This window comes from Furipterus horrens, unplaced genomic scaffold (assembly GCF_987537825.1).
Source record: "Furipterus horrens unplaced genomic scaffold, mFurHor1.1.pri manual_scaffold_6, whole genome shotgun sequence".
Taxonomy (NCBI): Eukaryota; Metazoa; Chordata; class Mammalia; order Chiroptera; family Furipteridae; genus Furipterus; species Furipterus horrens.
Window position 1 is genome coordinate 75,710,970 of NW_028327176.1, and position 25,721 is coordinate 75,736,690.

Below are 25,721 nucleotides of genomic sequence, written 5' to 3' on the forward strand. Positions count from 1 at the left end.
TAGAGCACACACAGCTCCTCTTTCTAGAGCCTTTCACACCCTAGACAGGAATTGCTCTATGCTTTTACAGATAAGGAAACTGAGGTTACTGAGGTTAGGTAACCTGACCAAGGTCACATATTTAGAAAGTGGTGGAACTTTTCAAACTATGAAGTTGGGGAAATGCTCATCATTTGTAGAAAAATTTTCACCAAGGCATAAGAACATGGGTTTCCAGTTAACCCTCAGTTACCCAGAACAGCCTTTTCCCCAGAAGGCCCTGCACATACATATGTGTGTGCCTGCACGCACTGAGGATTCTCAGGAACAGAGCTCTTGATAAACAGGCCAGACCACAAGGAAAAATATACAGGAACCAGCAACTGTATTCTCTAAATTCAATCATGTGGTTGGAGATGCCCAGGTAAAAGGTAGCAAAACATACCTTGTTCCAAGCAACCTGCAGGGAAGGTGTCAGAAGCCTCTGCCTCCACAAGGAGCATGCGCATCTGTCTGGGTCCCCTCTCCACCTCCTGCTCTTATGAGCAGCTGACTCACGGTTGACAGACCATCTCCCGGTACTCCCTGAAATGCCGAAAGAAAAGCAGGGAACCCATAGTGCTCAGCTGCCAATCTACAGTGTAGCCTTGAGCAGGTCACCTTCCCTCTCTGTTTTCCCAACTGTAAAATCAGGAGTCAGCAAACGTTTTAGGAAAAGCGACAGACGGTGAATATTTTGGGGTTAAGGTCTCAGTCATATAGTCTGTGGTTTTGTGTGTGTGTGTGTGTGTGTGTTTTACAACCTTTAAAAATGTAAAACCCTATACAAATGGAACCAGGCCAGAATGTTCCACAATTAGGCAGAACCCCTCTGCTTCCACCCTACCTCCAAGTTCTCATTCAGCTCCCTAAAATGGAGAGGCTGCCAGCTTTCTCCCAGGAGCCAGGGGGCTCCCTTCTCCCCTGAAGAGCCATGATCAACCACCCACCCCCTGCTCTAAACAACTTATTATAATATTGACAGACTTCAATATCAGTGTCAGCTGGTTCTCTAGGCTCCTGGAGTCACCCCTACCATGGGGCCACCTTGGTGTCTTCCCCTTCCTCGGACTTCCCCATAATATGGCAACTACATAATGCCAGGTATCCTGGTAGGTAAGTGGCTATGCTGACACAGCACTGCCTGCCCCACCCACTAGCACTGCCCTGTAGAGTGGGGCGGGGGGCTGTCATCTGTGTCCTCCCCACACACTCAGCCAAACCTGCAGCCCCTGACCTTGGCCATGCTCTTTACTCGTCCTTGTGAAGCCAGGCGCTCCATGCCACAGCATCTTGCTGTCCACAGAACTCTTCCGCCTGAGAGCAGCTGTATGTCTGGTCCTGCCCCTGAGTTCGTGATGGTCCTGCTTACAGGGCACATTTTGTGATCAGTCAGCAAACTGGGCTGAGGCGGTGATGCAGCCGGCCAGGGCCAGGTGTTGTGGGTGGCCCAGCAAGACAAGCCATCAACGTTTCCTTTCTACACCTGCCCTGAGGTCAAAATGAACTTGAATCCAGCAGGGTCCCTGAGAGTTTCTATGGCTAGAGGCTAAGCAGCTGAATCAGGGTCAGGAGGGGTCAGAATCCACAGCAGTATAGGGCTGGACAAGTTGGTGAGGAAGCCTCCGGACCCTGACCTGGCCCATTCTGCCTTGGCAGTCCACCTGAAAAAAATTATTAGCTACTAAATATAGATCATTGTTTCTTTGAATTAATGTCAGCTCAAAAACACCTTGTTAATTTTGGCCTCACTGTGATTACTAGGGTGCTGGCTAGAGGGCAAGTCCCACCAAGCTAAGGGGCCTGGAAGTGAAATTGCTGAGTGGTTCTTTTCAAGTTTCTTTCAAGTTGGTCCCTATGGTGGGAAGCTGGGTTTGTTCTAAGAAGGGTAGAGATCACCAGGAGTGTTGATATGATAGTTCTAGAAAACTTTCTGAAAAGCTTCACGCCTCTACCCTCACCTCCAGAGGGTATGCAGGAATTCACAAGCTCGTGGAGAGGGAAGAGTAGTGGCAACAGAGGGTGCAAATGCACAGAGGCATTAGGGACTGTGGAAGGCTGAGAAGGGTGGGCACAAGGCAGGTAGAGGGAGGCCCCAATCATCTGGGCCTCAAGGAGGGTCAGGGCCTACCCCGGGCACTCAGCAGAGCCTGTGGGCTGGAAGAGGCATGGTCCCAGCAGGCAGCCTTTCTGCTCTTAGCCCTCTTCACCCCTTTTCTGGGGGAAAGAGGAACTATCTGGGGACACAGGGGATTTCAACAAGGCCCCAAGGACTAGTGATGCTCCAGCCTTGGAGCCCCCTGCCTGGCAGTCACTTGGGCCCCAGAGAAATATTGGTGTCTTTGGCTAACCGAATTATTCTTTCAATTTGAACCAGCTCCTCCTTTTGACTCAAAACTGGCGGGGTAAGGAAAGCACTTCCCCGGTTCAGTGAGCCCATGGGGCAGGAGGGTGCAGTGTACTGCTGGGGAGTGGGGGGTGCAGCAGGTGTCCCTCTCCAGGGTAGGGGTGCAGCTCCTCCACTGGATGCCCTCCCAGGCAGTTGAGCTCAGGGCTCGACTTGGTCCTCAAAGCACGTGCTTCAGGCCCAAAATAGAATAAGAAAAGTGCTTGGAAAGAATTTGCTATTTCTAAATGAGCATCGTAATCACCATGACAGGAAAAGTCAGTCTTGTGGGACTTCCTTACACTAATTTAACAGTTCAGCCTGTTTTTATTTCAAATTACACTGGGGCATGGGCCTCATGGTCTTTTTCAGGGTTTAGTGTCCCCTGAACCCATCCCTGGGGCCCTCAGGCCTCAGTGCCTCTCCAGCACACCCAAGTACTTTTGAACCCCCTTTTCAAGTCCCTGGGGCCACAGGGCAGCCCAGCTGTTATTTTGCAGAATTTCTCTCCCAACAACCCCAGCAATTCTGCTTATTACTCCTGCCACTGACTCACAAGGGAGGAGGGGATTTCTGAGCTGTTTCAAAACTTAACCAGAATATTAAGGGTTTCATGCAGCCCTTGTTTATTTTTTTAAAAAAGCCCCCAAAACCAACAATACATGCACAGGAAGGGAAGAAGGGAAGGTGCGGGTGGGCAGGGGCCTTTCAGGACCAAATCTGCTGCGTTAGCTCTGGACCTGGCGCCCAGGTGTTCTGTCTCCTTTCCCAGAGCCCTGGCTCACCCCACACCCTCTGCTTTGTCCTGGGCTGGGGCAAAGAGCTGGTACATACAGAGAGTTTCCTCCTGCCAGGCAGGTTCTAAGTCCTTTATAAGAAATAGCTCATCTAGTGCATGTATTGCATTGGGAGATGTGATGCCTGTTATTATTATGTTACCTTCATTTAAAAAATGAGGAAACTGAGCATGAGGAACTTAATAGAGGAATTGTGGATGTCTGCTTCAGGTGGAGCCTTGAAGGATGAGCAGAGAGGTTCACTAGGTGGACCAGGCAGGATCAACTTAGCCAGGGAAGGGCACTCAGGCACAGAGGGAACAGCACATGCAAACACTTGGTATCCCGAACAGAGCATGTGACATTGAGAGGACAGTCCTCACAGTGTGCCTGTATTGCCAGATTTGTCAGGGAGAGGTGGACGCCAAGCCATGGCCATGCCAAAAAGCTGTTCTTAGCCCAGGCCCAGCACCCAGCGAAGCACCTCCATGCAGCCCTCTGCTTTCAGCTGTGGTGAGTACCATGCAGGCAGGTACGGAAGGGCCTGTGGAGGCCAAGGCAGGGAGGGAAGGTATTTGTAATAGATCAGGCCAGCCCTATGGCTGACGACACCAAGGCACAGGCGGGCAGCTGGGGAGAGGCAAAGGGACTGGGCAACATCTGTCCCCTTCAGGGTGTCCAAGGCAGCCCAACGTGGTGTCCCAGGTGTGGAGAAGGAAGCCTCATGGTTGTGGACTCTCTGAGTAGTTCTAGTGGAGTGTGTACCTGTGTGTGAGCTGCGGGCCTTTCTGCATGCAGGATGTGTGTGAAACACACAGGTGTGTGTCCATAGGTTTGTACACAATGCCTGGCATGCAGGAGCTGACAGGGTGTCCAGTGGGTAGGGGTAGAATTTGAGCTCTTGGAAGGAGTGCCTGGGCTGTAGACAGGACTGTTTAGACCTGAGTTCTCCTTGGGCTCTCCTTGCCAAGTGTTGTTTCAAACAAACCTTGTTGGGATGTCAGGAAGGGAGGGCAGCTCCCCACCCCCAGCCCGCGGCAGTCACAGGGTGGATAATGCCAAGAAAGTGAAAGCAGAGACCTGGACTACAGGTATGGAATTGAGTGTGGGTAGAAGTGCAGGGAGAGCCTGAAACTTCTAATGGATCTTGAGTTCTTGGAGCCAATGAGCCCCAAAAAACTCCAAGCCTAGAAGCTTTTGTTCCGATATCAGCAAAGTCCCAATGAGTATATTAGGCGAGCAGGAACTAGAACAGCAACCGCCCCCACCCCAATCCTGGCTTCCAGTATTGAAGGGTTTAATGAGGCCCACTCAGGTTGGAGATGAATCACTTGTCCACAATCCCTCCCAGCATCCTAGTATACTGACCAGAACTTAGGACCCCAGCAGGGCCCTTCGAATCTTTAAGTTACAGACTGGAAACCTGGAAAAGCTGATGGGGAGGGAATGTCAGGGCCCAGCTCAAGTCTTTAAGGCCAAACCCTGGGGGCAACTCCCTGAGATACACACTAGACAGCGCTGTGCAGAGGGGCCAGTGGTGTGGCCAAGGCTCAGGCCCCTGATATAGAAAATATGCTATGTGCTAAGAGATGGTTGGATCTGTGGTGAGTTTTTAATATCTACTGCTTTATTTATTTCTTCTACAGGCTTAGGAGCACACAGAATCTGCTCAGTCAGAGGCTGTTTTCACACAATACCACTGACACAACAGAATGACCATTTGAAGGCTTATATTATTTCTAACCTTCACAGTAATCTTATAAAGTAGCTATTGTTAACCCTTTTTTACACGGGAAATTGAGCATTAAAGATGGTGAGTAGCCCTGGCTGCTGTGGCTGTCCTGGCTGGTGCAGCTCAGTGGATTGAGTGCCGGCCTGTGAACCAAAGGGTTGCTGGTTCCATTCCTAGTCAGGGCACATGCCTGGGTTGTGCGCCAGGTTCCCAGCTGGGGTCATGAGAGAGGCAACCACACACTGATGTTTCTCTCCCTCTCTTTCTCCCTCCCTTCCCCTCTCTCTAAAAATAAATAAATAAAATCTTTTAAAAAAGAAAAAAAGATGGTGAGTAACTCATTCAGGGCCACCTACCTGGATTGGAAAGCAGTCAGCCTGGCTGCAGAGCCTGGGAGGGTCCTGCTCCAGTGGACTAGCTAAGAGTAAGTACAGCCTCCTGGGAAGCTGTGAGCCTCTCAGTGGTTCCCTCTGTACTTCAGTGAAAAGGCAATTTAAAAAGTGCCTAGGTCATTGCAAGAATGAATGTGTGTAAGGAGCTTAGACCTGGGCCTGGTCTGCCTCAAGATTTCAACAAGTTCAAGCTAAGCTTGAGTTATTTTGTGCTGCCTTGGGGACTAGCAGGAGAAGCCAGTGGGAAGTGTCTGGGCCCCAGAAGCCTTATCTGCCTAGGATCTAGGTTAGGGCCACCTGAGATGACACATCTGGCTCACAGCTGGGACCCGACCCTTGTTGGCCCTGGAGGGAGCTTAAGAGACAGGTTCTAGTGGCTGAGAGGCAGCTTCTAGATCAGCTTGACCTCTCCAGTTCACCATAATTTTTTGTTCTCAGGACTCCAAAAGCTGTGTTGGTGATAACCACTCCCACCCACCCCCGCCAAGGACTTTCCTGCAAGTCTAGTAAGAAATCGGCACTTCTCAGGAGGTTTGGGTCACCCTCTCCTCTCTGAGTGTCCCCAGGAGTGTCCCCAGCGCTTTGAAAGCAGGACTGCCATTGTCAAGATATGAACTTTGGAATCCAGAAGAAAGGGGGAAGACTGAAGAAAAGGGACCTCTGTTCCCCTCTGGCATAGTCCCCTTCCCCTCATACACGTCGCAGGGACGCCCCCATGAGGGACACTGAGAAGGGAACGCTTAACTGCGGGGTAAACTGGGGCTTGGCTGTCGATACCGCCAGAACCCACGGCCCAGCTGGCAGGGCCCTGGGATTGCGCCCCTCCTGGCTGTGCTCCAGCCAGAGCCGCCTCTGCCCCTCTGATGTAAGCTGATATTTTAATTTTCTTACAGGGAATAGTGTTTAGAGAAATGACTTAACCGGATTACTCATCGTCTATAATGACTTGGCCTGACTCCGAGACTATTCCTAGATGTGACGCTCAAGGCTTTGATTCTTTCTCTTTTTTTCTTTTGAATACCAAGAAATGACAGCTTGGTGCCGCCGCCGGCCCCGCCCCCACGCCCCGCGCGCGGCGCTTGGCCTTCTGGGAGACGTAGTTCTCCAATTCTACTCCTGCCCTGCCGGCGCTTCTCCGCGAGTGCGAGTTTGGGGCGGGGTCCTGGGAACCTGATGTGATGACGAATCCTTCAGCCATAATCACTGTGGACAAGCCACTTAAGGGTAAATGCATACTCTTCTGTAATGGGAGACAATCGTAGAAGACAGGGTTAAAGGGTCAACTAAGATTTTAAGTAAAAGCGCTACACAGACCCCACATTTAAAAAAAGTTTTTATCCAGTGCATTTGTACTGACCTCCAGTCTAGAATTACCACTATGTGTCACAAAGTGACACACAGAGCAGATTTTAGTTATCACGGTCCCCAGGACTTAAAGGGACACAGCAGGCACACAGCCTGCACACAGCCTTTCATTACTCCTGTTTGTGGATGAGCCCACAAAACTGCCCAGCACTGAACTCTCTGTTCCTCCATATCCTCGACAGGAATATGGGGATAAATACTGTAGTGCTCACAGGGCTGGGGTGACACTAAATGAAATAATCCTATAAAATGCTTGGTACAACATCTGGTAGAGGAAACATTGCACCCTTCTCAGAATGGGGTGGTGGCTCAGTAACTGAAGAAGGAACGGCTGGTTCTCTGCAGCCTGTGGCGTTGGCAAGGACTACACCTTCTGGCTCTTTGCCTTATCGTGGCTATGTCCCCAGGGTCTAGGCCAGTGCCGGTACATAGTAGGACCACAACAGATAGTGGATGACTGAATAAATGAAGCATTACCTCTGCTTGCCAGATGAGGGACCTGAGGCTCCAAGAGGTCAGGTGACTGCCCAAGGCTACACAGCTGGGCTGTCTGAGTGGGAATGAAAACCCAAATTTTCTCTCCTTGTTACTCCATCCTCCCCTACCACACACACAAAAAAAGAAATTGAACTTCCACCATTTAGGCTGAGGAAGTGCAGAATGTTGGTTTCCAACCCGCTGGGAACTTTGTGGGAGGGGTTGCTCCCTCTCCCAGCCTTTGTCCAGCCCATCAAAGGAAGTTGTGCCAGATTCAGCCGATGGGCAGAGCTGAGGGGCTTGGAGAGTGGAGGGAACAGACAGCCAGGTGTGGGTTAGCACCCAATGTTGTCAAAGCTGGGGAAGCAAGTTTTCAAGTTTTCACGTTCCATGGGGGAACAGGGCCAAAGCTCTTCAGGCAGGGAGTCGGGCCCTTGGCCATCTGCGCTGGATCCCTACTCTAGCACCACGCCTCCCCACTCTCTCACCCCCAGCAGTTCCCCAAAGGCCGAAAGCTATTCTTGGCTTTTCCTAAAACAGGCATTTGAAGCCATGAGCCAACTTTTTCCATTCCTGAGCTGGCAATCTCTATTTTGGGCGTTAGTTGTTTTCCATGAGTTGCTAATGCCACTGTGAAGCCAGCCTTTCCTGGACAGCTATCGTGAGGGAGTGAGGCAGGAGCAAGGTGGGCCAGCAGTTAAAAATACTTCCAGCTTCATTTTTCCTTTGAAAACAAAGCCCTGGGGGCCTTTTGCAACAGCTGAGCCTGGGAACAGAGTTTCCCAGGGCAGAAAACTGGCAGGACAGAAAATGTGTGTTGTTTCCTGAGTGCACTGAGTCCCAAAAGAAGCCATAACAATGATTTGCTGTGTGACCTCGGGCAACTTGCTTAACATCTCTGGGCCTAGTGGCCTCCTCTCTAAAATAAGGCCAGGTGAAAAGAAGACTTTGAATGGTTACTCCATCTCTGAGAGCTCCAGGGTAAGAACCACCCCCAGGGCCAGGTTTTCTTCTTAGAATTGAGCCAGCAAGGGGTTCTAGGACTTGGAGGCGGGAGTTAGGAGAAGGCAGTTTTTAGCTCAGTCTCTTGGAATACTTTGTGAGCTCCCAAGACCCGAGAGTATTCTAAGGGGGTCTAGAATGTCCTCAGAAGATTCATGTAATTGTAAAAAGGTTAAGCACCATCTACAGGTGTTAGAAACAAGGACATAGTGACTCCCAAACCAGTGAAAAGTCATTAGTAACAAAGGGCAAATGTAATTAGAGGGTCTCTGAGAAGGGAGCTGACATCACTGGCATATCTACAAACCACAGAAGGGGCATTTAGATAACCGTGTTAGATTGTAACTCCAGAGTAACCAGTAATGGAGAAACGGGGAAGAAGGAGAGGGGAGGGGGAGCTAATTGCGTTAGGGCGGGGAAGCTAATCACTCTCACTTTAGGGCAAAGAAGATAATCACTTTAGGGTGGCAATTTCAGGGTGGGGAAGCTAAGACTATAAAATCAGTTTCCTTTGTCTACTTGGCGCACATTCTCCTGGCTGTGAGGGTGCGCCCGGCTCTGCAGACTCGTGAATAAAGGCCTCGTTTTACTGCTCAAGTCCTGTGTCCTGGTTTTATTGTGAGCGTTTCTCACACAGGGAATCAAAGAAGTTGTGGTATGCTACCAGAGAAACCCTGGTTCTTCTTGTTGACACAGTAAAGAATTACATATCAATGAGCCTATTAGTGTGCAAGCAAAGTTTACTAGTGAATGGGAGAGCAAAAGCAAGGGTGGCCAAAGGCCAGGGTGGCAAGCTCGCCCTCAGGTGGCGGGAGAGTCAAGAATGTGTCCTTTGTTTTTTTTTTTTTCAGAATTCAAATTTTATTGTTCATAAACTTTTTTTTTAATTTATTTTTTTTTATTTTTGATTTTTCAATTACAGTTGTCCCCTAAGAATGTGTCCTTTGTTCTGAGGACATATAGTTGGCAGGATGGGGTGAAGAAGTTACATATTGATTGATGGATAAAGGTAGTGACAGCTTTTCTCCAGGGAACGTGACTACCCAAACTTAGGTATGTGTGAGGGTCTGTTAGCCTGAATCCTTATTTGCTGCAGACTCCCTTTGTTCATCTTGTTGTAAAACACAGAAGTGAAGGGAGGCAGTGAATTAAAGTTGGGGCAGTTACCCAAAGTTATTTATGGGCTCTTTCTGTAAGCATTAGGGACACCCCTGTAAAACAGATAGTGACCGTCGTCGGCAGCCGTCCGTCTCGAGAGACGATGGTGTAGCTTCTTAAGAGTCTATCTGCATCACCGAGAATGGCTGTGCAGTCCGACTCGGGAGTGACATGGTATCTGTCTCCTCCCGTGTTGAATCGACATCTTGCAATGACGCTGAAGCTACAGAGCCTGGGCAGGGTGATATGGAGGGTCTGCTGTTGCCCATGCAGCAGACCCCCCCTCTCTTCGCAGCTGAAGGGTCCAAGGGAAAGACGGAGTCAATACAGCTTGGTTTCAGGTGCGCCGCAGGAGTTGCCGGTGTTGACTACAACGTCAAACCGCCTTAGGGACTCCAGCTCCGAATTTTCTGTCGGGGTTTACTCCCTTAGCCTTTCCCCTGAAGAGGTATGCCGCAAGGCAGCGGAGGTTTTTTGGAGTCAGAGTTTTCCTTCTCTGAAGATAGTGACCAGTGGTAGGCAAATAACCAAAGTTGTTTTCTGGGTCTATTTCTGTTAGGCACTGTGGACCCTCTCCTACCTTTCTGGTCTTGGGATGACCACACAGTTTCAAAGGCTTTCCTTCCCAAATAGTGAAAAGGATACATAGAATTTCAAGGACTTTCCTCCTCCCTGGCTAACAGAGTGTTTCCTGTGCTGTTGGAACACCTGGCAATGTTATCAGATTAGGCCCAGGACTGCTGAGTTAGCGGATGAGACATGTCCTCCTCTGCTTCTAGCCGCCTCTGTTAAGCTCTCTGTTAGATTGCAGTGGTGAGGATCCTGCCTTTATTTCCCCTCTGCTACTCATTCTACTGTAACAGTAGCTCCACACCAAGTCATGCAGCCTGTCTCATATGAGAACCAGATCTGTGTTCTGACTTGGAGGAATCTCCAAAACATACTGTTGGGCAGAAAAGCAAGTTGCAGAATGGAACAATTAGAATTGCATCATTTATTTTTAAATACTCATAAAACAAAGTTACATATTTTCTACACCATGGATATGTATATTTATAAAAATACACAGGGAAAGTTCTGGAAGATTTTACCCAACCTGATAACAGTCCTTATCTTTGGTGCAGGGAGGGAACTGAATTTGGAGTGGTGTCAGAGAGCACTGATTCATTTAACATTTTTACAGGATGAATGTGTTTATTAGCAGCATTAAAAAAAATTTTTTTTTTTATTGAGACACACAGAGAGACCCCAATATTAAGGGCGAGGGACCTTTACTTAGGCCATTTTCAGTTGGGATCCGGAGGATGGGGGCTGGCTGTGGGTGGGAGGTGGAGGTGTGTTAGATAGTGACTTAAGTAATGGAGGTGTTTATGGTTTTAGGAAAGCAAAGGAGCCCTGGCTGGTGTGGCTCAGTGGATTGAGCGTTGGCCTGCGAACCAAAGGGTCGCCGGTTAGATTCCAAGTCAGAGCACGTACCTGGGTTGCAAGCCAGTTCCCCAGTTGGGGGCATGTGAGAGGCAACCACACATTAATGTTTCTCTCCCTCTCTTTCTCCCTCTCTTCCCCTATCTCTAAAAATAAATAAAGTCCATAATAAAGAAAATTTAAAAAATAAAAATAAACAAATAAAATCTTTTGAAAAAAAAAAAAGGAAGATGATGTTGTTTCTAGACAAGACTTTTTAGCCATTGTAAATTATATTCTATCACAAAGTTTCCTCAGGAGGCAATTAAATTTAGATCATATTGTTCCCAGGTTGACACAGGCAGGTGTTGGCGTGCTGAGGCTTTGCACAACAGCTACTGTCTGTAATAGTGTGCTCAGCTGTCTGGATGGCAGAATAACTCTATCCCATATGGGATGAGCTGCGGCTTTGTACAGTAGTGAGTTCCTTGTGAGAGGGGGGTGTCCAATTCAGGAGGGAGGGGTTGGCCTAAACTCTGACTCTGAGGGCAGAATCCGGGTCTCCATCCCCAGCTTAGGCATTTGAGTCTTATAGAATGGAGGAAGGTGGAACTAGAAGTCTGGTAAGCTTCCTGATGGCATTTCACTGTATTGTCTGCCACCACAACCTTAGCTCTCCTGGACAGCTTGTAAACTGGGAAGTGGGGTGCACTATAATGATCACCATTATACCAATTGTTTGGGGCAAGTAGTAAGTATCTTCGATGATGTGTCTGTTACCAAATCTACAGGCACTGGCTCTTACAAACCAACCCATTATGATGTAGAGAAGGGAGGCCACAGTGTCATCCACTCTGGGCTGAGCCTGGAGAGGTCCTCCATCCTAGGATCAGAGGATAGGGCCAGGGTTTCAAGGTCACCAACTTGCAGCCATGGTCAATTTGCTTAGGATAATGGCTGGGTAAAAATGGGTACAAAAAGAATTGGTGGGTGCCTGGGCATGAGGGCTCCTTAACCATCTGTCTGTATTTCCAGTCTGTGCCTTCCTCCTGGATTCCAGGCCTCAGTTCCAGCTGCCAGCTGGACATCTCACTGGCCCCTACTTCTTCACCAGAGCTCAGATCTTCTCCTTTAGGCTCTCCCCCTCAGGCCACGGTCCCTAATTCTGTTAACAGCACTGCCAAGAGATGGCTGAGGGGAATGGTTAGTAAGGCCTGTCCTGGAGCCCCAAAGCCTGGGTTTAGCTCAGGCTCCACCACTTACCAGCTGTGCTACTTGGGCTAATGAACCTCCCAGAACCTCAGTTTTACCCTAAAAAAATGAAGACAATGATGGTGTGAAATGCATAGAACCATTGTATCAAAGCTAATCAACAACAATAACAAAAAAAATTGTGAGTGCCTACTATGTGTTAAGAACAGTCCTAGCTAGACACATGCTGAGAACTTAGGCTTTTTTTCCAAACTATGGTAAAGTATATAACATAAAATTTACATTTTAACCATTTTTAAATTAAATTGAGAGAGAGAAACATTGATTTATTGTTTCACTTATTGATGCATTCATTGGTTCATTCTCGTATGTGCCCTGACCAGGGATCGAACCTGCAACTTTGTTGTATTAGGATAATGCTCAAACCAGCTGAGCTACCCAGCCAAGGCCCATTTTAGCCATTTTTAAGTGTAGAGTTCAGTGACATTAGTATATTCACATTGTTGTGCAGCCGCCACCACCGTCCATCTCTAGAACTTTTTCATCTGGCAAAACTAAATCTTTATACTTATTAAATACCACCTCCCCATTTCTTCTCCCCCCGAACCCCTGGAAACCACCATTCTACTATTTGTCTCTGTAAATTTGACTCTAATACTTTATATAAGTTGGATCATACAGTATTTGTCATTTAATGCCTGGTTTATTTCACTCAGCATAACGTCTTTGAGGTCCATCCACGTTGTAGCGTATGTCAGAATTTCCTTACTTTTAAGACAAATATTCCATAATATTGCCTGCATATACTCCAGTTTATCCATTCATACATCAGTGGACGCTGGATTGCTTCCATCTTTTGTCTGTTGTGAATGATGCTGCCAGACTATGGGCTCTCGGACCTGAGCCTCAGTTTCCTCTTCTATGATGTGCCCATGGCCAGTGCACTTGGCTGGGTGAGTTACTACTCGCTCCACTGGGAACCCTCCTCAGCTGGATCAGCATTTCCTCTGGCCCTCACTCCACCCTAAGCCTCACCCTTATCCCTCCAAGCAGTGTCCATGCCCCTCTTTGCACTGCTTACTTTATAGCTGCCACTGTCTGTCTTCATGATATATGTGGACATTGTCTACTAAGGGCAGTCTTTCTGTTCTAGGCATTTCTGGGACTCCACAAAACTTTGGCCGAGGACTTGCTAGTTTGGGCTGGGATCCTTGTTTGGCTAACACCAACAATCTCTACTTCAATGTTGAGCTGGTAGTAGGGAAATGCCCACCACCCAACCCAGTTCAAGCCAAAGTCAGAAGCACTTTGCTTATGCCACCCAATGTCTGGTGGCCTGCTGCAAGCAAGGAGGATTTTTCCAAGACTAGTTGGGCCTCTATAGGGAACAGGACAGCAGTGATTCCTGGGTGTCCTGCTTCAGCCCACAAGCTGAGGAGCCTATTTCAGGAGCCCAGAGCCTAGGGAGTGGGGAACACACTACAACTCCCATAGTCCCCCGGATTCAGGGGGCGGACCCTGCCCCTCGCGGAGACTTGGACCCACCAACTGGAGCCGGAGCAGGGCGGGGGCAATGCTGTGCTCGGGGGGCGGGGCGGAGCCCGAGCGAGGCGGGGGCGGGGATGGGGCGGGGCGAGGGCGGGGATGGGGCGGGGCGGCGCGGCGGCCAGTGCGCCGGGAGCGCGGGGTCGACAAGTTGTGTGTGCGGAGGGCTCGGCGCGCAGCGGAACGTCGGCGGGTTATGGGTAAGCGGCTCGTGGCCGGCGGGGACTGGACTAGCTGTCCGCGGGGAGCGAGGGGCCGCGGGGCTGGGTCTCCCCGGGCCTCGCGGCCGTGGGCGCTGCTTCGGGGGGGGCGGAATCGGGCCGGGGCGCAGTGCGGGGCGCGGGGACCCAGCCCGCCCAGGGACTAAGCCGACCCGGGGCTCCAGCGCCTCCACCCGCTGGGGAGGGAGGCCAGGTGTTGGCGCGCGCTCTTCGAAAAAAGGAAAGACAAAAAGTTCTGGCGGCCAGGGGCTTCCCGGACGTTTATCTCGAAACTCTTCTCGCCGTCTCCTGACTGAGATGTACCGAGTCCTGTACGCTCTGTCATCCCACTTCCTGCTGTGGTTTCAATCTCGAGCTGGCCTCAGCTAATTTGTTGTGACAGCTGTCCGCGACCGTCTCCCTGCTCCCTGCCCCCATCTGCTCCCACCCCCATCTGCTCCAGGTCACCCATTTGTCCCCGCGTCCCAACTACTCCCCTTCGTCTCTCCCCATCTGTCCCCCACCCCCATCTGCCCCCTCACCCTTATCTGCCCCCGCCCCTCCCCGCCTCCATGTGCCCCGGCCGCTCTCCTCTTGCTCCAGTCTGCGCCCCCGTTCTCAGAGCCCACCGCGCCGCGGGGAAGAAGCTCCGGTCCGGGGCACTCTCCCCACCACGCCCGCCGTTTCCTGAAAGTGACGCTGCGCGAGTTTTGAAGAACTTGCTCCGCGCACTTTGAAGAATCGCTGGTTCCTCTTTCCGCCGGGGCCGCGCTGGTCCTCGGTGCTCACAGCTTCTCGCCCATCTTTCCTCTTTCCTCTTGCCTTTTCCCTTTTTTCCCCGGGTCTCCCTTCGTGTCTTCTGCCAACCCTTCTCGGCCCCGCGGCAGCAAGGGGGTCGCCCCCGTCCACTCTCCTGTACCCTCTTGTCTTTTCTCCCCCTTTTCTCCAGAGTCAAAGGTGGCCGGGAGGGATGGGTTTCCTCCGCAGCATCTACGGGCACCGCCTACATCCCCCATTCCTGCAGACCCGCAAGGGCTTGGGGTGCGGGTCCGGAGCTGCTGCGCTGGCCGGCCCGCCGGCCCTTTGCGGGATCGTTAGCCGGGAAGGAGGGTCTCCCGACTGAAGGGAGAATAACCGGTATTTCTTGCCCCACCTAAGCCCCACCGTTGGAGTGTCAGGGTCTCTGCTCCTGCTGGGCAGGGGAGGGATGGGAGATGGCGGATGGAGGGTCAGCTCGATGTGGAGTTCCAGAGTCCATCCGAGCGCCGGGACCGTCTACGCTGGGAACTTGGAGTGGCAGAGGTAGAAAGACCTCAGGGAGTCAGCCCCTCCTTTTATTTACTGTTTTGAGAAACCGAGACCCGGAGACCACCTCTTGTCGTCAGTGAGGGAGAACCCGCCCCCTCCGCCTCCTTGTCTTCTGCCTCCCGCCTCCCGGTGGGAAACTGGCTGGGAAGGCCCACACTCTCTCCTAGTTTCTGTGCCGCAAGCTTGCCCTCAGAGCCACCCTGTGGACTCTGCGAGGGGAGTGGGAGGCATAGAGGCAGAGGAGTACCCCTGCGGGGGTCTGGCTGTGCCTGTACTGTTGGGAATGTCTTAGACAAGCCCCTGCACCTGGCTTCTCCAGGTGCAATGGGAAGGAGGAACATAATTCTTGGGGACGCAGGAAACTGGTCAGAGCTGGAGTTGCTACTGTTATCATCACACGTCACCCAGACTTAGTGGGGAGGGGCGTGAGGATGCAGCCCCATCCTGGAATAGGGTTTCTTAGGATATGCCAGAGCTGCTAAGAGTGAGGCCTGGGAGTTGGTGGTCTCACATTTGGTGCCCCACACCCCTACCTTTCTATACTCTCTCCAGGCTGTCATCCTGGACCCTGCAGCTGGTAGACCCTGTTCCCCCACCCTCAGCTGAGATACTGAGGCAAGGCTGTGGCAGAAGCAGCATCCTGAGCCTTTGGGGTCCCATGTGCAGCTGTCTGTCCTCAGTGCTGGCTGGAGAGCAGCCCTCCAGAACGGCCCACTGGAGCAGTGCCACACCAGGACTCCGCCAGGCGCAGGCTCCTGGGCCAGAGTGGACTGGCTGCTTCAAAGGCCGCCTTTGTTTGGGCTCCAGCTGAAGCTAAGAGAAACTTAAGCCAAGCACCTCAGGCGAGGGGGTGGGGCCATGTCTGCTGGTTGTTGTTGAGGCTGCTGTTACCATTGTCAAAATTGACACAGTGCTCCCAGTAGATGACTTTTCATGAAAGGAAGTGTCACTTCCCCTCACACCGAGGGTGAATTGGGCTGGGTTAGGGTAGGGGGAAGAGAGAAGAGAGGGAAAGGTGGTGTTGCCTGGTGCTGGGTCAGCACTGAGTCACTGACTGGATGTGTGGCCTTGAACTAGTCACAGCCCAAGCCCCATTCTGGGCATGAGTGTCTGAGATCAAGAGGCTTGTGCTGGTCTGTGGAGCTCATGCTTAAGGAGCCCTGCTCCTGCCATACAATGCTCTGTGCTATGGGACACGGGGAGCGAGGAGGACAGTCAGGCTTCAAATCTCACAGAGGGGTGTGCATGTGCACACACACTAACACTCATGCACACATGCACACTCATACAACATACACACTCTGGCACTGTCACACTCGTGGACACATACACTCACCTAGTTGCACAGTGATGTACACACTACACACTCAGTCACACACACATTCACTCATACAGCACACTCATTCACACTCACATGCTCATACACACTTGACTAGTTTGTGGGGGAAGCTTCATTTCTCACTTTGTTCTGCACAGCACCTTGGGCCCATGGGGTCTAGCACAGCCACCTTATAGGTGGGGACGCCAAGGCACAGAAGCAGTGACTGGCGTGATAAAGATGTACCTATATGGTATCAGAGCCTCTGCCCCAGCTCTCCTCTGCCCCTTCATCTGGTTTCAGCAGGCTCTTGGTAGCACATTAAAGATAGTGATATGATAGGAGGCCACAGACCTACTCAGGGAATTCAGGCAAGTTTACACCCTGAGCACAGATAAGGAACTTGGGTCTACCTGCTCCTATTTAAAAAGCCTCTAGACCCTTGTGGTCAGTCTAGTTGCTCTGGTTCTGAGTCCCACTTGTGCCACTAGTAAGCTTTGTGACCTCAGGCAACTTACTGAGCCTTTCTGAGCCTTAGGTATTGTGTCTGTAAAAAGGGGAAAATAACATCCACTGGGTGGCTGAGAATATTTAGTGAGACCATGTGCAAGAATGCCTCGTCCAGGGCCTGCCAGGGCACTGATTGGAGCTGGTGGAGCATAGAGCTGGAAAGGGAGGAGGGAATGGCTGGCTGCGGGACAGGCCGACACCAGGGAGTGCCCTCTTTTGGAGTTAGGGACTGAAACTAACTTCTTGACGGCTGTGGTTTTAGGTTTTGGGACAAAGCTTGATTTTGACACTCGCTCTAAGTTAAACAGAAATCAGAGATTCCTTACACAGGAAGGGTCTTGAGCAGTCCCCTGCCCAGCAGCTGCCACAGCCACTCGCTGGCCCAGCCACCAGCCTCCCTTGTCCTCTTCCCAGCCATGAAGGCCAGGGGGCTGTGGAGTGGATTCCTGTGGAGCCTATTCCTACCCTCGATTGTCAAGGCTTTTCTCACAGTGTTATCTCGCTTCACGAAGAATAAGCTTGAACTAGACAGGGCCTTAAGAAGGGCATCTGAGGGCCACAAAGGGAGACCTGAGTCTGGAGATACATGGTCCTGAGAGAGAACATGAGATACAGAAAAGTGTTATTCCTCTTCAAAGTAATTTCTAGATTTAAATGTAATTCAATAAAAACCCAGTGATTTCTTTTTTTGAAGGGAATGTAACAAAATTTTCCTAAAGTTTAAATGGAATTTTTTAAACAGAAGAGTAATGATGAGGACATGCCTTCTGGATAGTAAGTTGTTTTATAAAGCCCCCCAAATTACAACAGTGAGCATGGGTCCCAGCATTCCACAGTGAATGGAACAAAACTGAAAGCCTGGACCCATCCCAGATGTACTCCTTAGAAGCCTTCAGATGGTGGGAAAAGTAACATTTCAAATGATTGGGGGAGGCTGTCACTCAGTCAATACTGGAATCACCTAACTAGTGGGAAGAGGAATATGGTTACGTCCTTATCTCATACCTTATAGATTCCACCTGTATTCAAAGTAAACAATGAAACAACCATCACCATAACTGTCATTATTGCTTCCTGGATGGAAAAAGCAATGTCTGAGAGCAGAGGTGGTTGTGATTGACTCTCCCTCCTCTGTTACAACAGGGCGTCTGAGGCTTTGTGCTCAGAGGGGTCTGCACCTGTAAGCTCAGAGCAGGACAGTCGTCCACTGGCTCTGTGGGCAGCAGCAGTCACTCAGGGCCGGTGCTTTGTCCTGTCTTTGCAGGCTGGGTGTGGCTGGGAGACTGGGATGGCCCTGTATTGGGAAGTGTGAGAACTGGAAGCTAGGCAGGTAGGAGGACTTGCCCACCACCTATGGCAGGGGAATTCAAACTTATTTTTCATAGCAGAACCCTTTCTCCAAGTGCAGATTTTCTAGAACGCTGATCTGTAAATGACTGGGAAAGGAGGGGAGTTGGGCAGCCAGGTTGGGTCTGAGGGCAGCTGGACTCCCTGCTCCATCATCTAAGGCTGTGGCAGTGGAGCTGGAAGGCCTGCTCAGCACGGGGAGAGCACACTGGCCCTGGCCAGGAGAGAATGGAGGCTGAGTTCATGTGGGGACTCAGCTGGACACAGAGGTAAAGAGAGTTTGTCCCTTTGTGGCTCTCAGCAAGAGCTTTAATCCCTTTGCCGTCTGGGGTTAAACAGCTCAGATTGGTGACCTCTTTTCCAGGTAACCAGAGCGCCTGACTCCAGGATATCTTTCCTGAGTGTGGTCCAGGCAGAGCTCACCAACTCTGGAACTGCAGCAGAAGGGACCAGAGATCCTCCGGCCCAGTGGCTCTCAATTTGGCTGCCCTCTGGGATGCCCTGGGGACCTTTAAACTTGGATGCCCCCCAGCAGGACCTTAAATCAAACTCAGGTTAGGGTAGGGAGACAGGCATCAGTGTCTTTAGAATGCTCCCCAGGTGATTCTAATGGGCCCTGTTCCAACCACATCTTTCTCTCAGACCCAAGGGGAGCAACTTGCCAGGATCACATAGCCAGTCTGCAGGAGGGCCGCAGTGAGGAGCCCAAGTCACAGGAACAGATGGAGAGACTCCTTTGATGCTGAGGATCTGAGCCAGCAGGAAAGAAGGGAGAGAGGATGTGAATGCAGAGCTGAGAGGGCAAGAAGGGAAAGGAGAAAACCTGGTGGCAGCAGGTGCCTTCATGGCCCAGAGACTTCAAGAATTCACGGACAAGTAGCAGGAGACTCTAGGACCTTCTCTCCTGATTCACAGATGGGAAGATGAGGCACAGAGTCACCCAAGGAAAAGCATCAGTCTAGGGGGTCACTGTTAGTAACCAGTTGTTTCTGGAGATCAGCCTAGTCTCTGGTGGTCAGAAGCTAGCCTGAGAGGATGGCCATGTCTCTTTCTCTCTGACAAGTGTTAGGACTGGTTTCTCTTCCAGGCTTATTGAGACTTGTCCTCAAGGCTTTGCAAATGTTGGCAGCCACAGCGATGGCAAGGCCAGGTCACTGGACTGTGGGTCAGAGAGACCTTGTTCTGAATTCTGGTCCCCCGGCGGGGAAAGAACTTAACTTCTCTGGCTTCAGTTTTCCCCTCTTTAAAATGTGATCCTTTCTGGGACTAAATGAGAGAGCCAGGAACACAGAGCTGAGGACCCATGCAGCATGAGTAACTGTAGGCATAGTGGCACTTCTGTGAACAGCTACCGAAGAGGACAGTATCCAGTGGCCAAAGCTTCTAATAGCATGTACTTCTCGGTGCCGCTGGCCTCGTGGGCCATGTTGGTATGGGTCTGCTGTTCTCAAGGAGACATCTTCTTCTGTCTGGGATGGAGGACCTCACAGGTTCCCAGCAGGATTTCCTGAGCTGGAGGGAACCAGGACTGTAGAGCAGTTCATACTAAATTAACAAAAAGAAACAAGGAAAAAGAGAAAGGAAGGGTCATCAAAAGACGTGGCTCTCTGGTCTTAGATCTACTGCTAGTGTGGTCTGAGGCAGTGTCCATGGTGGTGTCTGTGACAGTGAAGGGTCCTCTTCTCCTCCCTGCATTTACCTTAACTGGCCAACAAGTGACAGGCAATCAGGACAGTGTGAGGAGTGATGGCACCAGGAAGAAGCAGGAGTGCTGTGCTTGGCTAGGGGCTGGGAAGGGTCACACAGAGGAGACTACTTGTCAGATGGGACCTGAAGGATCACCAGGAAGGACCCATGCAGGTGAGGGAGGAGGGGATGGTGAGGACTCTGCAGGTGTTCAAGGATAGGTCCAATGCTTCACAAACAGGAAGTCACTTTTTTCTGGATCATTTCTGGAGGATGTATGGTTCAAGCACCCCTCTGGTGCTTTGGGGGCCCACAAACATGGCTGACTCAGCGGCTTTCCCATTTTAGCTGAGCTGCCTGAATGTGGGGCAGATTTTGGAGACAGATTTCCCCGAGCGCCATGGTCCCAATCGCAGCCTCCTCTGATTTGATCCCCAGCTAGTTTAGGGTTTCTTTCAGAGATGTGGGGAGATGCTGAAACAGGAGGAGGACAAGAGGCAGGTGTGGCACACGCGGGCCTGGTGGGGGGTGAACACAGAGAGCAGAGGGTCTGCCCACCAGAGGGCATCCACATGCAAGGTCACAGGACTACCCAAAAAGGCAGAGGAAGGAGAGGACTCTCCCCGTACCTGGTACATTCAGATCTGGCACCTCTCCCCAGGGAGCCTCTCCTCACCACCTGTTTCTCCCTACCTGCATCTCACGTGTCCTCTTTCTCTCTCCTTCTCTCCCTCTTCTTCCTGTCAAAGGGAAAAGGAAACAGTCAGAGGGGGGTGACCCCTTAGACCCACCTGTGTCCCCTCAACCTGATGGTGAGCAGAGCAGGAGCCAGAGCCCAATCCAGCTGGAGGTGAGTTAGGTGATTCACCCGGGGTCCTTTCCAGGGTAACTTGGAGACCCCCAAGCTCTCAGGAGGGAGATGTGTTCCCTCTCCCAATCCTACAGAGCCAGGAGATGGGCCCAGCCTGCGGTCCCGGGCCCTGCGTTGGGAGGTGCGGAAGCTGGGCAGGAAGGAGGGCCCGCCCTCACCAGGGCAGGGTTGTCAGACTTCTTTTTCAAGTGGAACCCTTTATCAAATGAAGATTACCTGGAACCCTGATCAGATGACACAGATAAAATCACTATTCTGTGATGTTAACTACATTTCTTTCCATTCATCCATCCATCCATTCAAACTTGTAACGGGCATGAAACTTGGTGAGATCACTGTGGCTGTGTGGTTCAGTGAGCTCAGTCTGAGGAGCACTGTGGACGACACTGCTCAGTGGTCAGCCTCAGCACCCTTCATTTTGGCTGTTTGCTTTGGTGCCACAGTCTGGAGTAAAAATCCCAATTCATGTAGAAAAATAGTCACAAGTGGTCACAGTTCTTAACAGCCTGCCTAGTTCAGAGAAGAGGAACAGAAGTGCAAAATCATGTGAAGAGCGGTAGTGAGTGTCTTCCTTCTGGGGCAGCACCAGCCCAACGCCCTGGTCTCCGGTATGCTATGGCTTCATACGTGACGCGTGAGCCTGTGTATTTACCATCAGAGGTCTTGGATAAGTCAAAAACACTGAAACAGCACTTGATAGACTATTGGGGAATGCATGGCTCTGCACTGTTCTAGGTCTGGATGGTCACGTTCTGCAGGTATTCGGGGCCTTTCAACCATGACCTGGGAGTTATCTATTCCCTGAGCCCTCAGCCCCAGCCCAGCTGGCCCCCTCTGCCCTGAGCTACTAGCTGATGAACAGCATCAGCAGAAATTGCACCTCTGGGAGCAGAAACCAAAAATTCTGTGCATCCGGAAGAAGTGTGCCAGGACCCTAGGACAAGGGTCCACCTCCCTGAGTTCAGCACACAGACTGGCAGGTCAGAGAGGAAGGCCACCACAGCAAAGACTGGGTGGGCACAGGCCCCGCTGAACAGTCCCCCAGCGCCAGAAAGCACCAAGCACCTTTGTTCCTTCAGCTTTGACCACATGGGCCATTTGGAGGTCTGGGACACCAAATCTGCCACCAGGAACTCACAGTCTGGTAGAAGAGCTGAGACTCAGATGTTAGAAATGTAGAGCAAAATAAAGAAGTGATCTGTGCCTGGGTGGAGGCCTGGAGAAGGTGCAAGGCTGTTCCTATGGCCACCTCTGGAGACAGACCTCTGTGGACCCTGACCTGGGGTCTGGGCACCAATAGCTGACAATAGCAGCTTCCTGATACCAGGACAATCACTCTGCCCAGAGCAATAGGCTGGGTGCTGGGGGCCTGCTCTCTTCTGTGGGAGCCTGGGGTTGGGGGACACACACCTCATTCCTCCTAATAGCTAGTGGTTCTGCCTGTCCCTAGCTACCCACCAACTGGGGCTGATCCCAGTGCCTCCTGTTCTTTCCCCAGGACTCCCCTGAGGCAGGTGGGGAGCGGGAGGAGGAGCAGGAGCAAGAGGAGGAGCAGGCCTTCCTGGTTAGCCTCTACAAATTCATGAAGGAGCGACACACACCCATCGAGAGGCTGCCCCACCTTGGCTTCAAGCAGAGTACGTCCTTGGGGTGCAGATGGGGAGGGGGACCCCTCCCAGGCAGGCCACTGGGGCAGGCACCTCCACTCTGGGTGACCTCGACACTGTCAGCCCATGGTGGTTGCATGTAGAAAGGGTACTTCCTTCCAGGTACTGGGCTGGCAATGGGCAGGGCTGGATTTCCATCCTCTCTGGCCATTGGACCACCAGTGCACAGTGTCTGTGCAGCCTGTGGCCCTGGTTCTGTGCCTGCCTGACAGGGCCATGGGAATGGGCTGCTGGCAGCTGCCTCCTCTGGCAGGGACTGACAGCGGCCCTGTCCTCTTTTCCTCAGTTAACCTGTGGAAGATCTACAAGGCAGTGGAGAAGCTGGGGGCCTATGAGATGGTAAGGAAGGCATCCCTGAGTCCTCACCACACTACTCCCCACATACCCTAGCTGCACCCAAGGGGAGCTAGGGAAGAGGGTGAGCCCAACAGAGCTGCCTTTGCCTCTGGACAGGAGGAGGCGGGGTCCCACATCCTGCCCCCCCCCAGCCTTCCTGCATGTAGAGGGGAGGGAGAGGGGCTGGCCTGCCTGCTGGTACTTTGCTGCTCATAGCAAGTTTTCCTCTCTTCCCATCTGTTCTGCCTTCCCTGAGCTCGGAAAGCTGCTGGGGCCAGCAGTCCAATGGCCAAGGGTGGGGGTGGGGTACTGGCCAGCCACCCCTGCCCAACCTGGCCCCGCCGCTGGTGGGCACGCTGCCTCATATGGTGCCCTTGCAGGTGACCGGCCGCCGCCTCTGGAAGAATGTGTATGACGAGCTGGGAGGCAGCCCGGGCAGCACCAGTGCGGCCACATGCACGCGCCGCCACTATGAGAGGTGCAGCTGGGCCCTTCCCTCCCAGCGGTGTGGGTGCAGGACAACGTACGGTTGTATACAGGGGTGGGGCAGGGTGAGTGGCAGGGTGTGGGCATGCACCCTGCCGCTAATGGCAGCCAGAGCACAGGCAGGGCAGCCAAGCTGCAGGCCTCCTGGACAGGATGAGAAAGAGCGGGCCCCGGCTGCAGGCACTGCCCACAGAAGCGTGCGCAGTTGTGGGGAGGAACAAGAGGGCTGGGGCGGACATGCTTGCCTGTCCTGGCCTCCTGGTGAACGTGCCACTCCCTCCTCAGGCTTGTCCTCCCTTACGTGCGGCATCTGAAGGGGGAAGATGACAAACCACTGCCTCCCTCCAAGCCCAGGAAGCAATACAAAATGGCCAAGGAGCCTCGGGGGGACGATGGGGCCACTGAGAGGCAGAAGAAGGCCAAGGAGGAGAAGCCAGTGGGCCAGGTGAGCTCCGAGCCCAGCCAGGGCCACCAGCTGACCCTGGGCCTTCCTCTCCCCTTCCTCTTGCAGCTGCCCCCACCTGTCTTCACTATGGCATGGTCACAGAGCTCCCTGCCTAGAACACCCAGAATCTGTCCGCGTCAGTTCACTATTTGAGGGCCATGTGAGATCTGAACTTCAGTCTGCAGTCCATTCTCCAAGCCCTGTGCCCTGACATCAGGCTGCGTCCCTTCAGAGGACAGGACTACCTTTGAAAATGTTGCACAAAGGCACTGGAAGGGCTAGCAGAGGCTACTGGGTACCCCGGGGGCCCTGTTTCACCTTCCCCAGTTCAGGATGCGTGGCTGACTCCCAGCTCTGAGGCCTGGCCCTTCCTTATTCCAGGTGATGTCAGGAAAGACCAAGTTAGATGCAGTCGACTTGGTGAGGCTGCCCAGCCGAGAGCACCCCCAGGACAGTACTGAACAACCAGGCTCAGCTTCCGGGTCCTCTCTACCCTTTGTGGGTGCCAGCGGCTGCCCTGAGGCCTACAAGCGGCTGCTGTCCAGCTTTTACTGCAAAGGGACACATGGTATCATGTCACCATTGGCCAAAAAGAAGCTCCTGGCTCAGGTGAGCCAGGCAGAAGCCTTACAGTGCCAGGAGGAGAGCTGTCGCCATGGAGCAAGCAGCCCTAATGGGGAGCCCCAGGTGTCCCCAGCTACTTGCCTCCCAAAGAGTCCCCGGAGCCCAGGAGGGTCACCTGAGAACCACAGGCACCAGCTGGCCCCTCAGAAGGGATCACAGGCCCCTGGTGGCAGTCTCAGGGAGGAGGCTCAGGAGGGCCCCCACCCAGCAGCCCCCATCTTCACTGGCTGTTTCAATGTCTACCCCACCAAGGTGCTGAAGCCCGTCAGCCAGCACCCTCGGGACTTCTTTCCCCATCTCAAAGATGGGGTGCTCTTGGGGTCCCTTGGCAAAGAGGAGGGACTGTCAGTCAAAGAGCCACCGCTGGTGTGGGGTGGGGATGTGAACCGTCCCTCTGCATTCCACAAAGGTGGCTCCAGAAAAGGCAGCCTCTACCCCAAGCCCAAAGCCTGCTGGGTGTCCCCCATGGCCAAGGTTTCTGCTGAGAGCCCTGTGCCCCTCCCCACTTTCCCTGGCAGCCTAGGCCTCAACAAGCGCAGCCGGGAGGAAGAGAGCTTTGCCCCGGGTGGCAAAAAACTGCGGGCAGTGTCTCCTTTTCTCAAGGAGGTGAATGCCACGGAGTGTGGGGTCAAGTCCATGGGGCCAGGTGTGGCCGTCTCCTGCCTGCTGGGCCCAGCCCTGGGGCCTGCCCTCCCAGAGGCCTACAGGGGCACCATGCTGCGCTGCCCACTGAACTTCACCGGCACACCGGACCCTTTAAAGGGCCAGGCCGCATTCCCTTTCGGCCCCCTGGTAATCCCAGCTTTCCCAGCTCACTTCCTGGCCACTACAGCCCCCTCGCCCATGGCCACCGGCCTTATGCACTTTCCCCCAGCATCCTTCGACAGTGCCCTCCGCCATAGACTCTGCCCAGCCTCGTCTGCATGGCACATGCCGCCTGCCACAACCTATGCAGCACCCCACTTCTCTTTCCACCTTAACACCAAGCTATAGGTCGGAGCTTGCTATCCTGTGCTATGCTGTGGAGGGTCTGATGCAGCCTGAGATGGGGGGCACTTCCAGGGGGCTCTGGGCTGGAAGCCCATTCTGCAGGAGAGCTTGTCTGTGCCCATGACAGGAATGGGCCCTTGGTGGGGCAGCCTGACACAGAGGAAGGCAGTGGACGAACTGGGCTTGTCTCACAGTAGCAGCCTGAGCCTGGGGGCTGGGGGTCCTGTTGTAGGAAGGCCTCAGGAAGACAGTGCAGGGCTGGCAGCTCCCAGCTGGAGCCCCTAGAGTGTAAGCCTATTTATAGGGTGAGGGGCTGAGAAGCCAGGTAGCAGCTTGAGGCATCCAGGTGCCCACAGGAAATCCAATAAAATGCCATTGTGAATCCACTTGCCCTGAGGTGTATATGGTATGATCTTCCTGAGGGCTGGTGAGGCAGGGACCTGTTTGTGGATGGGGCTGCCAGTGC

General features: G+C 52.6%; 1 protein-coding gene across 1 annotated transcript; it reads left to right on the plus strand.

Annotated features, from left to right (window-relative positions):
- The first annotated feature begins 13,588 nt into the window (after positions 1 to 13,588).
- ARID5A (AT-rich interaction domain 5A) lies at positions 13,589 to 25,548 on the plus strand. The gene is made up of 7 exons (XM_090281831.1): positions 13,589 to 13,667; positions 20,586 to 20,686; positions 22,206 to 22,344; positions 22,661 to 22,713; positions 23,091 to 23,188; positions 23,482 to 23,681; positions 24,033 to 25,548. Exons 1-7 carry the CDS (start codon positions 13,664 to 13,666, stop codon positions 25,256 to 25,258), a joined length of 1,821 nt encoding a protein of 606 aa, XP_090137957.1. The 5' UTR covers positions 13,589 to 13,663; the 3' UTR covers positions 25,259 to 25,548.
- The last annotated feature ends 173 nt before the right edge of the window (positions 25,549 to 25,721 follow it).